The sequence below is a fragment of the Aspergillus homomorphus genome (genome assembly GCF_003184865.1).
Source record: "Aspergillus homomorphus CBS 101889 unplaced genomic scaffold BO97scaffold_12, whole genome shotgun sequence".
Lineage (NCBI taxonomy): Eukaryota > Fungi > Ascomycota > Eurotiomycetes > Eurotiales > Aspergillaceae > Aspergillus > Aspergillus homomorphus.
The window spans coordinates 550,829-567,017 of record NW_020291898.1 but is presented as its reverse complement, the minus strand read 5'-3'; the positions used below and the strand labels follow the sequence as shown (position 1 = coordinate 567,017).

At 52.4% G+C, this 16,189-nt stretch overlaps 4 protein-coding genes across 4 annotated transcripts; 1 reads left to right on the top strand and 3 right to left on the bottom strand.

Annotated features, from left to right (window-relative positions):
• Window positions 1–509: 509 nt before the first annotated feature.
• Window positions 510–3,661, bottom strand: BO97DRAFT_433584 (cystathionine beta-lyase STR3; the record flags this gene model as incomplete). The annotated part of the gene is made up of 5 exons (XM_025697606.1): window positions 510–1,302; window positions 1,392–1,607; window positions 1,714–1,718; window positions 2,317–3,360; window positions 3,464–3,661. The coding sequence occupies 5 exons, from the start codon at window positions 3,659–3,661 to the stop codon at window positions 510–512; spliced, it is 2,256 nt and encodes a 751-aa protein (XP_025552848.1).
• Window positions 3,662–4,111: 450 nt separating this feature from the next.
• Window positions 4,112–8,322, bottom strand: farA (CeGAL family transcription factor). The gene is made up of 10 exons (XM_025695041.1): window positions 7,915–8,322; window positions 7,681–7,705; window positions 7,448–7,465; window positions 7,200–7,321; window positions 6,373–7,133; window positions 6,249–6,321; window positions 5,772–6,200; window positions 5,538–5,720; window positions 4,534–5,484; window positions 4,112–4,456 (listed from the first exon to the last, which is right to left on the bottom strand). The coding sequence occupies exons 1-10, from the start codon at window positions 8,049–8,051 to the stop codon at window positions 4,408–4,410; spliced, it is 2,748 nt and encodes a 915-aa protein (XP_025552847.1). The 5' UTR covers window positions 8,052–8,322; the 3' UTR covers window positions 4,112–4,407.
• Window positions 8,323–10,600: 2,278 nt separating this feature from the next.
• Window positions 10,601–14,028, bottom strand: BO97DRAFT_366745 (mannose-ethanolamine phosphotransferase MCD4). Its single transcript, XM_025692628.1, has 5 exons — window positions 12,160–14,028; window positions 11,921–12,108; window positions 11,724–11,865; window positions 11,527–11,635; window positions 10,601–11,471 (listed from the first exon to the last, which is right to left on the bottom strand). The coding sequence occupies exons 1-5, from the start codon at window positions 13,882–13,884 to the stop codon at window positions 10,669–10,671; spliced, it is 2,967 nt and encodes a 988-aa protein (XP_025552846.1). The 5' UTR covers window positions 13,885–14,028; the 3' UTR covers window positions 10,601–10,668.
• Window positions 14,029–14,287: 259 nt separating this feature from the next.
• Window positions 14,288–15,998, top strand: BO97DRAFT_366740 (protein-degrading AAA family ATPase MSP1). The gene is made up of 2 exons (XM_025692627.1): window positions 14,288–14,480; window positions 14,539–15,998. Exons 1-2 carry the CDS (start codon window positions 14,415–14,417, stop codon window positions 15,715–15,717), a joined length of 1,245 nt encoding a protein of 414 aa, XP_025552845.1. The 5' UTR covers window positions 14,288–14,414; the 3' UTR covers window positions 15,718–15,998.
• Window positions 15,999–16,189: the final 191 nt, after the last annotated feature.

Below are 16,189 nucleotides of genomic sequence, written 5' to 3'. Positions count from 1 at the left end.
GGTCACGCACGGCATTAGACTTCTAGTCTATCGCATCTGTAACGAGCATAGGAAACGCGCGAGGGGGAAAGGGAAAAACGCCGGACACCGACACCTATACCTTGAATCCGAAAAGTGAGCAAAGCAATTCATTCGTAAGAGTTGAGTGGAGTTTGTGTAAGGTGTGCTGTGTATTGTATGTGCTGTATGTAGGTGTAGGGTGTATGTAGTATGCAGCGTGGTGGTCGTGTAGTATAATCGGTGTAGAATGGTGTAGTGTAGATGTAGTGTAGTGGTTGATGTAGAAACAGATATGTGCGTAGGCAAGGGTGTAAGAAAGCATCACGCTCCGGACACCTGCCAAGGGCGATTAGAAGTTGCAAGAAGGAGGCGCGGTGCACCTCAAACGTCCAGCTGGATCCCCGATAAATGGAAAACAGCTCTCCCATTGCCTCCCCAAAACGATCCTCATCCAGCAGTACAACTATTGACCCTGCCTTCTCTCAATCCCCCTCCTCAAAACATCGAAACTACCGCCCCTCCAACGCGCCCATCAACCAAGCCCTCATCCGTACATTAACGACTCCACCGACGCCATAAGCCGGCACGATCTTCCCCATCCGTGCAAAACAGCTCGGCACATAATCCCGGCGAATCCGCGCCGCCCGCTCCCGCCACCCCAGCCCCCCGGGGGGCTGACGGTTATACAGATCCAGGCCGAGCAGATGCATGGGCGTGCTAGCGAACTGCATCAGGGCGGGACACGAGAATTGCGCGAGGGCGGCCTTCATGCCGGGGGACGCCGCCACAGCATCGGGGATGGAGGGGGCGACCAGGGACGGGATGTTGAAGGAGGCGAAGATGGTGATGCTGTCGCGGAGGCAGAAGAGGGCGTAGGAGATGCGCGGTACCTTAGGGGTGCCGGGGCCGGAGGCAGGGTGGCAGGATGCGACTGCGGGGGTTCGGATGCCTTGCAACGGCAATGCTGGGTTGGTGGTAGGGGGGGGTTTCGGCGAGGATGACGCCGCCCCGAAAATGCGCGCGAATCGCGCATCCTTGTATACGCAGATCCCCATGTTCACAACCGTCGTCGAGAGGAATTTGGCCGTTCCCGGAAAGACCGTCGAGAAGGGCTTGTCCCGCATCGTCGACATCACCGTGTCAATGGTATTGGCCGTCAGGTAGGTTGAGGTGTACAGCGTGTAGATGAGGAGGAAAGGGGTGCTGAGGAAGAAGGCCCCCGGGTGGGAGGCCATCGATCGGAAACACGACGTGATGGTTTGTTGAATGGGCAGGCCTTTGGCTGCTTTCTCGATGATTGCACTGGACATCACCCCCCACAGAATTAGAGTTAGAATACTGCTCCATATGGTTTGGGTCATGATGCTTTGACTTCGAAGTATAGCACGTACCGATCAATCACGGTAATCACTGGACAGGTTAAAGCACCCGCCGTGGCCGCGCTCGCAACATCCACTCCCAATCGCGTCCCTAACCGGTCGGTGTTCCATCTCGTCGTCGAGACGGAGCGCTCTGCGATGGCCGACATACTCAAAGACGATGGCGCCTCTTGAGATAGGGCATCCCGCGGCATTTTCAAACGACAGAATGGATGGGAAAATCGGTCGCTAATATAACGTCATCCGGACGGTGGCTGGACAAGACAATTGCCGGAGAGGACTCAAAAAGAAGATGAGGTCCAGGTAGGAAAGGGGGAGAAAAAAAAAGCCTCACTCAAACTACTCTAACATCGTGTTGGTTACCAGCGTGCCCAAGTACCTGTCTGCAGGGAGAACGAACGTCAGCCGAAAAAGCAGGCAGAAAAAAACAGTCATCGTCAATCGGCCGGCGCTGACTTGCAGGAGCGGACGAGAACCACCCGCTCGGCATAATTTGGATGCGCCTCGGGAAATGTCCTCCGATGCCGGCCGACGTAATCGAATCAAATCAATTCTAAGGGATATTCAAACTGCCGACGGAGAGTGACAGCTCGACCCCCTTCCGCGTCAAGTTGCTGGATCAAATGCTGGATCGGATCTATCATTTCTTTGCTTCCAGATCTCCTTACATACAAATTGAATTAAAACATGCTCCAAACGCCCGACAGAAAATCATTGTCTCCCAATTCATAAATCCCTCTCCCCCTGGGCCTCCTCCCTTCCATCAAGGCCCAACGCACAGTATCCCGGCCAGTCTCATTATGCATATGTCGCTCAGTTGGACGTGTTCGCCTGGAATCCGTCCAAGGTGACGTTGACGGCGCCGGATTGCACCAGCTGCACATTGTTGTTAGTTACAACTGGCCGAAACTACGATTGGTTAAAAGGCCAAACTTACCGCACGCTGCAGGTCATCGATCAGATCGTCTACATCCTCGATACCCACACACAACCGAATGAGATCCTCTGGCATCGCTCTCTCCTTCCGCGTCTTGGCGTCGATGCTGGCATGGCTCATGCGGCAAGGCATACTGATCAAGCTGTTCACACAACCAAAACTCACGCTGATGGCCCACAGCTTGGCGCTTTCGACGATTCGCTCACTAACACCCACATCCCCAGTCTCAAACGAAAGAACTGCGCCGGAGCCACGGGCCATAGAGTGGTGAAGCTCATACTGAGGGTGCGACCGCAACCCAGGGTAGCGAACCTTGAAGCCATGGGCCTCGAGATACTCGGCGATCCGCTGCGCGTTCGCCTGCTGCTGATCCATGCGCACCTTCAGCGTCTTCACACCACGCAGCAGCAGCCACGAGTCGAAAGGTGACAAACCACAACCGGACGCATTGATGGGGAAATAGAGCCGCTCGCCAAGAGCCAGGTCGTTCACCGCGATCACACCCGCCATGAGATCGTGGTGACCCGACAGATACTTTGTACCACTCTCGTAAACAATATCGGCGCCCAGATCGAGAGGGTTGAGAAGAAGGGGCGACATCATGGTGTTGTCGACGGAGACCAGACAGTTGGGGTTCGCCTCGTGGGCAGCCGCGGCAATTTGGGGAATGTCGACGATCTTGATCAAAGGGTTGGTCGGGGTCTCGAGCAGAACCATGGCCGTCTTCGCGGTCAGGACCTCGCGCACTTTCTCGGGGGCGGTGGTATCCACGTGGTGCACGATGATTCCGCCGTTGGTAGAGAGATACTTGAGAAGACGGTTGGTTCCGCCGTAAAGATCGTCACCAGTCACCACCTCATCACCAGGACGAAGCAATCGGGTGATCACATCCAGAGCGGCCATACCAGACGAAACCACTAGGGCACGCTGAGCCGACATGATCTTCGCCAGGTGCCGCTCCAGGTGCGTACGGGTGGGATTTCCGGAGCGGGTGTAGTCGTATTCGCCGCCGCCTGCGCCGGAGGTTTGCTTGAAAGTGGCACTCTACACGGACTCTGATTAGCTCTCATTCGCACGCCAATTGCCTCTGCAAGATATCACAGGTAATTGCGGGAAATGTCGTAGGACTGAACGGGCTGGTCGGTACCTGATAGATCGGGACGCTGCTGGCATTGTACTGGTCATTACTGTCCGTGTAGACTAGTTCAGTGGCGATATTATAACGTCGGCCAGCATGGGGGCTAGAAGGAGCAGGAGAGGGGGGTAGATTGTGGCCTTCAAGGTCGACGTGAGGAAATGCCTTCTTCGTGGCGCTGGATTCAGCACCGGATCCTGAGGCCGACATCGCTGCGGGGAGAGAAGGATTCGCGGAGGCAGAACCGTCAGGAGGGAAGGGGAATTGGGAGAGAAAGCAGGAAATAGAGAACACACGAAGATAGACCAATCAAATGACCAAGAATCAATGGGCAAGAACAACACAAGCTTGCCAAATAATGGGAATGAATGTTTTGGGGAGTCGAAGAATAAAAGTGAAGGAGAAGATGAACGGAAATTATGGTGTTCGTTCCCCAGAAGAGTCACACCCACCATAGCGGACTAGCCGGTCGGCCGCCCGTCTTCTAGACGGAAGTCGGTATGGAGAGAGACCCAGACACAACTCCCCTGTCATTGGCTAAGTCGCGATGTCGTCATTCACTAATCCAAAACAGGGAAAGTATCATCACATGATGAAGGGGTATGAGAAAGTGAGTCAGCAACAACTCTCTCCCAGGACTGAAGGGAAGAATATAAATCTGCCACCTGCAGTATGCCAGTTCCTTTCATATGTGTGAGTATATATACAGGAGTATCATCATGGCCCAAGTCCCTCCTTACTCCATGATTCACTGCATGCAAAGAAGTTGACCTCCCTCCATTCCCCCCGCGAAACCGTCTCCAACATGGCGTCCACTCTACCCTGGCAGAAACCGGGATTGCATTCCAGCAAAGCTAAAGACGTAAGGACAACTATCATCCTCGAAACAACTTCCTGTCCATTGATGGCATCACGTCCCCGACCGGCACAGGATAAGCTATACACTTTAAACCTTCTCAGGTCGCCATTTCACCGAAACTGCCATTGATACCGAAGAACTGAAACCTATTGGCAATTATCAGTAAGGCACACATGTGGAGACAGCCTGTGAGGGCTTCACTGCAGAGAATGTAAGAGCTTACCAGTCTTCTACATTAAGAGTGGTTGGAGCAGTTGGGCCACTGCGGGAGCTCGTACTCCAGTTGTCATCTTGACTACCCGCATCCATGGGACGCAGACTCGCCTCGAGGTTCTGCATTGGCCACGCTTGGTTTTCCAAGCCATACATTGGTTGTGCATGTTGATTCTGCAGAGCAATGCCTGGAGGCAAATTGGACAGCAATTCCGGACTTCTATGGGAGGTGGAAATACTGCTCCGTCCTGCCATGTGCTGCGGCATCATTCCTGGTGCTTGAAGTTGGGACGGTACCTGCAGTTGCGGATCGACTGTAGCCGGTTGTGGAGATGTCAGTTCTGGGAAGAACGCCGTGCCGTCGGGGAACAGCTGGTCGGGTTGGAAGTTTTCCCACAGAGATGGTGATAGATTGGGTGTTGTTCGCGTGACAAGGAAGAGGTCTGGCGGTGTGGCAGGCAAGGAAAATTGATTGAATGGTGTTGTTGGACGCGTATTTGCCCGTGAGTTACCGGGGCCTCCATGTCCGGGAGGTGAACCTTGCGGCACATTTGAACCGGGCTGCATCTCCCGAGAGGGGGTAACCGCTGGGGTTTGGGGCCGAGATCGCTCGTAGGACACCGGGGGTGTTGGTCCTCCATTTGGCAAGCCAAGGTCCATATCATCGAACTTGCGCTTTGGTGGATCAGGTCTTCTGACGTGGGGCTGCTGCGGCATCTCAGGCCGTACACGCTGATGCCTCTTGCCTGCAGCCTTCTGCAGACGTTCCTCCAGGACCTTGTTGCCAAGGATAGATTCGAACAGTGTGTGTACCATCTTGGCTACAAGCCAGACCTTGGACACGTCTTTGAGAGCCTGCGTGCAGATGTTGATTCTCTCCTGACAGGTTGCCACAATCGAGGGTACAGATGATCGCATTTGGTAGACGTGCATAATGAGAGCTGAGAACAAACTGTACACACTGTCCAAAAGTTAGCACCAGCAGGGTAACAGTTGACAGCCGATCCCACTCACATGAAGGCGGGCGTATAGCGTATCTCATGATGAGCTTGAAGATTTTCAACAATGGACGTGATCATCCCTGCAGCTTGGAAAGCAATAGTACGTGATGGATAGGTCATCTCCTCCACGCGGTAACTGCCGGGAACTGAGGAGGCAGGAGGCATATGCGCTCTATGCAACAGACAGAGTGTTGTACTTTGGAAAACGTTAGTCATAGAAGCCGAGGGGCCCTGGTAAGAGACTCACTAGTAGTTCGCATGAAGCAGGGCCGCCCAAAAGTGATGTTGTTGTCGTTGCCAACATACTTCTTTCGGGCAGTTCTGTAGCCAATCTGCCAGTGCCATGTCTGAGTGGGTCAAGTCCATCGCATTCATTCGCCTTGACTTTGAGGCCACAGAGTACTGTTGGGAAAGGACTAGGCCCATGATCTCGCATAACTTGACGTATTGGAGGAAGAATTGCACGTGTACCGGATCGGGTGGATACTCGGCGGCAATATCGACCTCATCTTCAATGAAATCATCTTCCGTCAACATTCCCACATCAGAGTCGTCCGTGTTGATGCCAATGGGACGACCGAGCGCAACGGCGACTGATCTATCTCTTGTAAAGAGAGTCCACCAAATACGTTTCCATAGCCGCTTGTCGGGCTTGCTAAGCTGAGACGATTCCACACTGCACGTTGATCAGCATAAGCTTTCATGAATGGGCAGATTACCATACCTCCGATGCATGCCCGACCCCTGTGCCACCACCATAGCGACTCGTGTCCAGTAGAAAACGTTCTTCGTCACATCTAAAGCATGTCAATTCTGCCGCAAGCAGAGCACAGCCTAGCAGAACATACCTTCCGGTCCCTCCCAGTACCAGCCCAAAAGGACCAAGGCTTGAACAATCGTGACGCGATCATCTTCATAGTTGGCGTCGTACAGTGCCTTGGCGCGCTTGTAGAACGTCATAGCGGCCGGGGTTGTTGAGCCGTTGGCGTCCATGAGTTGCGGATTCGTACAGACTCTCGAACCAGCAAGGAGAATGGCTTGGAGAAGAAGCAAGGAAGGCGGATTCTTGGGGTCGCGGTAATGCCGCATGAATCGACTCCGATTAACAATGGGGACCACCGGGGCGACCCATTTGAAGTAGGCCTCGACCAGCTCGTCACACAGTGGTTTCGGCGGTAGCAGAAAGGCACCACGTTGGTGAAGAATGTCCAATTCCAGGCTATCCAGGTCTGTTACTCTCGCGCGCGTGCCTCCCATGTTGGGGGGTAGAGGATAGTGCACAACATCGGTGGTGCCATGGCGATCTTGCACTAGGAGCGACAGGTTTGACGACTCGCCAAGATAGGCAACTCTTCCAGCTTCCTTTATGGGGGCCCGTGCGAATTTGGGCTTCATGAACTGGGCATAGGCTGAGTCATGGGACGCTTGTTTCGCAGCTTGCGATTCGGTGAGGCTAGTTACCGGCATTCCGTCCATCGCCATTTGACTCTCTCGATATCCGAAGGTGGCATTGCGACCGCTGGATGCCACGCTGGTCGGCGGCGCCGTGGTTGTGACACTAGGCGGTTCCTGCTTTGCCTCTGGGGGGTTCTCATCGCGTTCCTCACTTCTGCAAGCAGATCATGATTAGCGCGGGTAAAAGTCGGAAGCTCCTCGTGATAGGACTAAAGCGTACCCTTCAGACTCCTTCGACTTCGACTGATTCTTCTTGCGCTTCGGCGTTGGGATCTTGCACTCGATTGAAAAGGCCACACAATTGGTGCATGGAACACCTAGACTGGCGGCATCGCAGCGAACCTGAGGTTGTGGTGATGCAGTTAGCGATACAGTCCCGTCATGAACCCCACGGGCGCAAGGACGGGCGAGCGACCGGTAAGGGAGATTGCCCTGCAACATAGTTTGCCCGGGAGGGGAAGCACTCACTTTGCGAGCATGGCATGTCTTAACAATGCAAAGAAATCAGTCAGTCAGCACGAACAATAATCAAATCTGGTCCAGGCTGGTGTGATTGTGTTGCTATCGTACGACCAGCATCGACCGCATGCATTATCGCGGGCGGGCGGGCAAGCAAAACGAGAGCAAAGCAACTGCTGGGCTGAGCCGAGGTGCCGAGGCAGTCCAGCACAACGCGACCTCGCAGGAACAAAAAGACGTACCTCACAAGCACGCGACGCACGTTGTCTGTTTCGCAAAGCGATTAGATAAAGAAGATTAGCTTCTATAAGTTCCCCAGTCTAGATCCGAGCCTCTGCATTTTATCCAGTGGTTTAAATAACCACCAATTTCAAAGGGGCCTTTGCACCTCAGCTCCTGATAGAAGTCTTGCAACCCCGCGAGCGAGCGCAAACGCCCGCGACAGTGCAAAGGGAAGAGAGCACAACAACACTCACCTTCGGAAACTCATGTGTCCGCTAGGTGCTGTGCGCACCGTAATCCCAGAGGTTCCCGTTGAGCCCGCAGTGCTCGGAGCTGGGCTGGTTCTGGTGGCTGTTATTTCGATGTGATTCTCTGCTGTGTTCATGGCCATAGGGTATCCATCCAGACAGAGACTAACAGCGTAAAGGGACAACTGGGCGCGACGGAAAGGGGCGTGCTAAAACGGACGGAAGAGAAAGGATGGGGGAGAAGGTCGAGAACGGGGATAAGACGTAAAAAGAAAATTGAGAGAGAAGAGATTCGAGCAAGATGCGCAGAGTTGGTGACTCTGCTTTTTTTTGGCTTTTGCTAACCTTCTTTTTTTCGCCCGTGGGTTGCTCTGATCAGCTACTGGAACTGACCCGGAACGGCGTAGCCTGTCTGTCTTAGTTCCCCGACAAGGGTAAATTGACCAGGGGACGGGGCGGAATGAGACGATTTAAGGCCAAGCCAGCAGGAGAAACGCCACTCAAACGTGGGAAGATGGACTTGAGGATCAGGAGGACAAGTGAGAGAGTGGAAGAGTAAGACGAAGGGGAATGAGGAGGGGCGCAGGGGAGGGAAATTTCCGGAACGAGAGGGAAGGAAGAGGTAGATGTTAGGTGTTGTTGTTCAGGAACCCGAAAGAGGACTGGGAATAGTTACGACTACCCTAGACAGCAATAAGAATAGTTACAGTGATGGTTGGCTGGTGGTGGTGGTGGTGGTAATAATAGTGATAATATGGGATTAACTCAAAAAAAGTCAAGGGACGGACCATCAACAGCAGAGGGAGAAAGAAGAAATCGCAGAAGATTGACCTGCAGGGTGGCGTCAGGCTGGAAAGACAGAGAGACAAGACAGACAGACCATACCGTTCAAGTAGTATGACCGTTTCAATGGCAGGCTAGGTACTCCGTAGGGGGAGGGGGGAGGGAGAGAACGAGACCAGAGTGGAGCAGAGCAAACTGCTTAGTATTGCTGCTGTCTTTCCTGGTTGCTGGTCCCAGAATTTAGTATCTTTAGTTACCCTTAGACTGACCAGGTAGGGTCCCTTCAGGTCTTGTCTTCTTGATAGGAACCATGTCCGAGCTAGAGTCTAGAGATGAGTCTGTCCATGACAGTGATTTGACAACTAGCAGTCTTATTGCCAGTGATTTGAATGGGTCTATCATGAGACAGGGATGATACTCGAGGAGGACCCGGGGATTGTCATAGAGATGAATCGATTACTCTCTGCCTACCTAATCTCATTCATTATAGCTAAGGGTCTCGTGTACCTCTTCACCTACGACCCTCACTCCACAAGCCATACTTATACGATGCTCAGCAGCGCCAACATAAGCTTCCATGATCGGTGTCACTTTCTACACATCCCAAGTCATTTGAGTCTGGATTACTTTTCTTTGCCCTTCCTCGCCCTCCCCACAAAGTGGATCCCATTACCTGACCGAGGCGCCTCTTCATTACTGCCCTGAGTGTTTCTTATGCCACCCTTCCATGCATTGCAATTCCTCACCCTTTGACTGGCTGGCAGCTTAGTTATCCTAATTCCGACCGACCACACAGAGGTGAAAGTTCCATCAAAGCTTCCACATCAATTCCAAGCAAGGCGCAAGTATGACAAGACATGCTAGTATAACTAACCATCGGAGAAAAAACCTCAACCTAAAAATTCACCCGCGTGCGTCAAATCTGAATTTCTAACCGCGCATCAAACCTTACCCTTACCTTTCCCTAATCCACTTCCCTCAAACTCCTCGGGGGTAGTATTTAGGGTATTCCGATAACCCAAGTTTTGAGTGAGCGAGCGATCATCATCCACAAATCTCGGTTAGGGTGCTATTTCCGATGAATTCAACCACGCACACATACAGATCAGCTTAACTATTGCCAATAATGATTCGCAAAGACCAGATCGCCAGTTCGTTCCATTAATTCGTTTAGATATGGTTTTATCAATGAGTCCATCTTGCCCCCTACCCTTCCAATCGGTCATATAAATCCTCCAAAGTGCCTATACAAGCCTGCCAGGTCTATTCCTGCAGGAAGTGCTGTACTTATCACCACCATTACTACCACCACCAAAACCCTCCCGCCCTCCTTCGCAACCCCTACCCTTTCCAACCACACTCTATAACCCCAAATCACTCATCTCCAGCCCTGGAACAAGAACCAATGACTACAAAGTGTCCCCCTCCACGAAAACTCGATCTCGTTCCTGGATTGGAACACGAACCCAGACCAAAGGATGTAGCGGGGAAATTCCGGAGCGGGAATGGGGAGGGTCCCTGGCTGGCTAGCTGGCTCCTCTTCCCCCCGCAAGTGTCAAACCAGACGGGACCAGCTCCAGTGTCAATCAATCAATCAGTCAATCAGCTACTAACCTCATGTATGACGCCAACAGTAACATGGAAGAAGAGAGGGAGGGGGGGTGAAGGGGGGTGTGGGCTGAACTGCCCTCTCCCCGGCCTCCTTCTCCTGTAAGGTCAAAAAGCTTGATGGAACTAGTTCCGTTTAGTAGGTGGTGTACTCGGGGTTGGCTTGTGACACCTCGGTTGAATGGGGTTCGGACTACATCATTGTTTGAGATCAGCCTTTGTGATGGCTGGGGCGGCTATGGCAGCGGGATTGTAAACAAAAATAGATCTTTGGATTATATTGACCATATACAATACAATTGCTCATTACATCTTTCCACTTGTCTCAAGACAATCCTCTATGTAGGCAGGTGAATGTTAGGTGCGTGCTTAGTCCTGTCGGTTGGGGACCTTTTCTGGCACCTTGCCATTGATGGCGTCGGCGACAGACGCGGCGATCCGCTTGGCGCGGGGACCAAAGTCGACTCCGCTGATAAATACCTCACTGAGGAATTCTAGGCCCGCCACAAAGGTACACAGGAAGCTGGCAATCAGAAAGTGACTGATTGTCGTGCCGATGTCCAACCACGAGCCCTCGTCGCGGACCATGTAGAAGAAGTTCAGCGTCATGATGTCCGAGATGGACATCACGACCATGAACAGGGCACTAGGGGCGACCTCCAGTCGCCGATTGAGGATGCCGAGATTGGCACTGATGATCGCAAAGGGGATGAGAATTTTCAGAATCAGGAGCGCGCCCTGGCTGAAGGGACTGAAGACCGGAATAAGCCGGTAGACACTGTCCAGGGAGAACGACGAGACAGACGCGATGTTTCCCGTGCTGAAGAATCCCGATTGGAGGAGAAAGAAGAAGAAAAGGGCCACGCGAGCATCAGACACACTCAAAGTCCGGTAGCGGTACGTGTGGCCTTCGACAACAGTCGTGGCATCCGTGCTAGACTTCTCGGCGACCAAAGCCTCTTTCTTGGTAGTCGATGTATAGGTGAAGATCGCATGCTCAAGCCGTACCCAGGTCATGATGGTCATGCAGAACACGAAGTAAAAGAGGCCTTCGTAGGAAATTGTGAGGATGATGAATGTCGGGGAGAACGTCAAAAAGAGGACCATTAATCGGTGCATATAGTGGTTGTTGGGGGCTAATCTGTGAACAAAAGGAAACAGAAGTGATGCAACTAGCAGCTCATTAGCGTTACGATGTCTCCGAACGGCGATGCAGGAGTCATATACCAAGTACAACCCAACCAACAACTTGATTGCCGAATGGAAGACCTTGTTTAGCCTGGAGGGACGCCGCACTTGATCTGGTAACTATAATAGCAAGCAGGACCTTGCCCAGCTATAAAGTATTAACACGAAATTCGAACTAATTGCGAAGGCTCCAGATATTGGCCAGTCACCAGATCAATCTGAGTATTTTGACGTACCTGCATGCCTAGTATAGTGCGTGAGCCCCGGCTGGAGCGACTGCTGGATGGCCTATCTGAGCCTTGGTCATGACCCAAAATTGAATCTTCAAATAACAGGTATAGTAGACCCGTGAAGAACATCAAGAGGCCGCCGTAAGTTCTATATATTTATGTAAGCAGACTGACAGCTATCCGTGGGTTCAAGAGTCGCCTACATGGTGTTTATGTCCTCCACTTTGTTTGCAGGTAGCAAAGTGAAAGTACTCATGAGAAGACACCCAACAATCCACGAAGCGGACAACAGCGGATGCTTTTTCAAGAAGCCCAAGCCGTATACCAGGGGCCAAAAAGCTCCTAGAATGAAGCAAATCGTGAGAATCTCTCGTTGAAAGTACGATTGGACCTGCGAGAGCCGATTAGCAAATTACCTTCGCTTCCATTCATCGCCACGTACCAATGCCTCCAGCACTCCAACGAACAACAGCAGCTGGATACCGAATGTGGTATACCCGGTTGCCGATTGAACATGACCTAGGAGGATTTCACGTCCAGCGGAAAGAGCTTTTCTGCGCGCAAAGACCTCTTCCCAGAAGAAGACCGGAAAGAGACCGTAGAAATAATAGCGCCACGAAGACTTCTGATAAAAGAAGACAGAGAACATGGCCATCAATACACCGGAGAAAAACGTTGTGCTGAAAACAGTTCTTCTGGCGTCTGAAGTACCATGCAAGACGTGCAGATCGATAACTGTCGTCAACGCATAAGCAATCCAGCCCAGGTATCCAAATGTGACAATAGTTCGAAGGAAAAGCCAATCATATGTCTGTAAATAGCGCAGACCCTCTAATGCTGCGGCGAAGAGAGAGGCCGACAATTCGATCGACTTCTCATAGGCACCACTCGCAATCAGTCTCTGGATTTCATCGATAGTCTCGCTGTGATTGTCGAGAGGCTCGTAGGGTTTGTATCGTAGAAGAACGGCCTTTTTCTGTTCTTCCTTCACGTTATACATTTCCAAAACTTCCTGAGTGTTCGCAAGTGTAGCACGAGCCTTCTCCTCCGGGCTGGCGTTGAGGTAAGGGAGAGGCAACTGGCCCACTGAATTAGTGGGAAAGTCGAGCCCAGCAAGATAGGCCATGAGCGCTGCGACATCAGCCTGCGCAACATCGTTCCGCTGGACACCGTGCAAGCCCCAATCATGCGACACACCATCTTCATGTCCGGACAGGCCACTTTCCTGCGGTATCTTTGGCCCTGCGACGCCAGAACCCCATACAACAAGAGGTGTTCGGGTGTTATCAGGGTGACCGTCTCCATGGCTGCCCCAATCACTCATGCCATGATCGGCGGTGAAAACAAATGCTGTCTGTTCGTCTCCGTAGAACTCTTCTACAACCTGCGTAATTTCCTGCACACCCTTGTCCACCAACTTGATGTTACTCAAGTACTCCTTCGAGTACGGGCGGTAGGAATGACCAGTCGTGTCAAGTCCGAGAAGGTGCAGGAAGAAAACAAGCTTATCATCACGCAGCTTGGCATCGAGTTCGGGATCATGTTTTGCGGTCTGAAAGAGTTCCTTCACTCTGTCGAAGACCCAGGTATCAAGCTTGGTCGCATCTGACGTAAAGTCCTCCGCCTCCTCTCCGTATGCGTCCGCATCCACTCTACCCGGAACCGCGCCTTCTTTGAACATAGGCAGGATATCCGGACTTCCCCAGCTCCATGTATGTCTGCTCCGATTGAAAACGCTGTCGAAATTCACGGGATTCAGCTTCCAGCCTGTTGTCACCGCCGAAACGTCCTCATACAACCCCGCAATAAGCGCAACGTGACCCGGTCGCGATTCGGTTGGTACGCGAGTGTGAGAAATGCCAAAAGTACCGTGAGAGAGGACGCGGGATCGGATAAATGGCGCCAGGTATATAGGTTCACCGTCGTCATTTGCAGTCTCGTCGGGGTCGGGCAATGCTTGAAAGGCCTTATCGGCGCGCAGGCCGTCGGCCACGAATAGAACGAGTCTTTTAGCGGGGGCAGAAGCACCCGGGTTCCGTTCTACAGGGAAAGACTTCATTCCGCTCACGATCGGACTGACGAAGTAAATGTCGAAGATCGAATAGGCGTATATGAGGTGGAAGACCACCGCGAGGGTGAGGAACCCTACGCGGCCCAGACGCGCCATGTTTGCGGTGGCAGGGACTCGGGCGTAGGTAGAAGCAAGATAGGAAAAGGGAGTTAAGGGTCAGAATGAAGAGGAAATCATCAGTAACAAGTCAGAATAGCAACGAAAAGTGGTATAGGAGTAGCTAGATGCCACAGCATCCGCCCAGTCAAGCTTAGCTTTAGGGGATTCAAGAAAGATGGCCGCACATTTCCGCGTACCTGATTTGGGGAACCTTGGGGAAGACCCGCAGCGAATCGGTGGCATCTGATTCGACACGCGAGCGGGTGGTACTTCTCACGGCAGGCCGCAAAGGCCAAAAGTGAAGCGCCCTGAGTTGTGGCAGTGAAGCATGTGATTCTGCCGGCAAAGCCACGTCTCCGGCCGGTGAGCGCCACAGCTCAGCTCTCGCCGACAGCCGACCCGGCGACAATCGCAATCATATCGAGTCGCCTTGGGTTTCACTGGAGCTGGACAATCCGGTCGCTTTTCCCCATCTACAATACTTGCAGACAAGCGGTTACTCGAATCTGCCACTATATTCCGTCATCATGGCTTCCGCTCGTGGCCCCCGATGGCAACAGTTCTTACAGGAGCTGGTAATGGTTGCCGGCACCGTGAGTTGATCATCAGAGAATTGCGAGTATCGGGACAGAACTAACACATCTCTGATAGTCTGCATCTGCATATTTCCTCATTAGATACCTTCTCTCACGCCTCGACTTTGACCCAGAGAGCCAGAAAAAAGAAGAACAACGGCGCAAGTCTGCAGCTATCTTACGGAAACTCGATGGCGGAGATGAGTCGGACGAGGGTTCGCCGCGCCGCGGGCGCAAGGAAAAGAGCCGGCCTAAGAGAGGCGATCTGACCCTCAACCAATATGAACAGGCTATTGCGATGGACGTGGTTGCTCCGGATGATATTCATGTGTCTTTCGAAGATATAGGCGGCCTGGACGAGATCATTGAAGAGCTCAAAGAGTCTGTCATTTATCCCCTGACAATGCCCCATCTATATTCCTCATCCTCCTCGCTCCTTACCGCACCCTCCGGAGTTTTGTTGTACGGACCGCCTGGGTGCGGAAAGACTATGCTCGCGAAAGCGTTGGCGCACGAGAGCGGCGCATGCTTCATCAATTTACATATATCGACATTGACGGAGAAATGGTACGGTGACTCAAACAAACTTGTCAACGCAGTATTCTCGCTGGCCCGGAAGCTTCAACCTTCGATTGTGTTCATTGATGAGATCGACGCCGTACTGGGCACGAGAAGAAGCGGAGAACATGAGGCCAGCGGCATGGTCAAAGCAGAGTTCATGACGCACTGGGACGGTCTCACCTCAGCGAACTCTTTGGGAGAGCCTCAGCGCGTGGTCGTCCTGGGTGCTACCAACCGTATCCAGGACATCGACGATGCCATCCTTCGACGAATGCCGAAGAAGTTCCCTGTCGTCCTCCCACCCGCAGCACAGCGCATGAGGATCCTAAGTCTGATCTTGAAAGACACCAAGGTTGACCGGGACAACTTTGATCTGCACTATCTAGTCAAGGCCATGTCCGGCATGTCCGGCAGTGATATCAAAGAGGCCTGCCGTGACGCCGCCATGGTTCCCGTGCGCGAGTTGATCCGACAGAAAAAAGCCGATGGACAGCAAATGGCTTCAGTAGATCCCAAGGATGTTCGTGGTCTCCGCACGGAAGATTTCTTTAGCCGCGCTGGTGGTGTTCGGGTCATCCCCCCACCCGCGCAGATGCAGAGCAAAGCAAACTCGGAGAAAGAATGGAGCACCGAGTCCGAAGCGATGTCTGAAGCAGAGACACGACCGGCAGAGATGGCCGAGCCTCCTGAGTAATCTATATATTGTCTTCCTGCATCAATTGGAATTTCCTATTCATGTTACCTCCTTGTCAACTTATACTTGTCTGACGGGCCCGGCGTTTTCTCCTCTCTGGTTCTCTGGCTTTCTCAGCGTGAATTGAATGTCAGTTACAATTACTGGCTGGTGCACTCTGTGCATTAAATGTCTTTTCTTTTCTTTTCTTCTCTTTTTTGGTCCGAATGGCTTACTAGACAAGCTTCTGTGCATAGACTGTTGTTATCCTTTTCTGTATCAACTATCACTGATGGCTCTCCAAGAAATAGGAAGATTCCTACTATTCTCGGCATTACCAATGGAAATAGTATTGTAACCCGATTACGCGGCCTGCCAAGGGCGGTCGTGTCATATAATACAATACGGTAAGACTTGGTACGCCACAGGGCGAACGTTAAGGGAGGGCGAGACACAGCGACACCCCAAGAGAGAGAGAGAGAGAGATTACATT

Coding starts and splice junctions, on each gene's coding strand:
- farA (XM_025695041.1), bottom strand. CDS start 8,051: ATGGCCATGAACACAGCAGAGAATCACATCGAAATAACAGCCACCAGA. Junction 7,134..7,199: donor AAGTCGAAGGAGTCTGAAGG/GTACGCTTTAGT, acceptor ATCTGCTTGCAG/AAGTGAGGAACGCGATGAGA. Junction 5,721..5,771: donor CTGCTTCATGCGAACTACTA/GTGAGTCTCTTA, acceptor CGTTTTCCAAAG/TACAACACTCTGTCTGTTGC.
- BO97DRAFT_366745 (XM_025692628.1), bottom strand. CDS start 13,884: ATGGCGCGTCTGGGCCGCGTAGGGTTCCTCACCCTCGCGGTGGTCTTC. Junction 11,866..11,920: donor GTGGAGGACATAAACACCAT/GTAGGCGACTCT, acceptor ATAAATATATAG/AACTTACGGCGGCCTCTTGA. Junction 11,472..11,526: donor TGTTGGTTGGGTTGTACTTG/GTATATGACTCC, acceptor ATGAGCTGCTAG/TTGCATCACTTCTGTTTCCT.
- BO97DRAFT_366740 (XM_025692627.1), top strand. CDS start 14,415: ATGGCTTCCGCTCGTGGCCCCCGATGGCAACAGTTCTTACAGGAGCTG. Junction 14,481..14,538: donor TGGTAATGGTTGCCGGCACC/GTGAGTTGATCA, acceptor CATCTCTGATAG/TCTGCATCTGCATATTTCCT.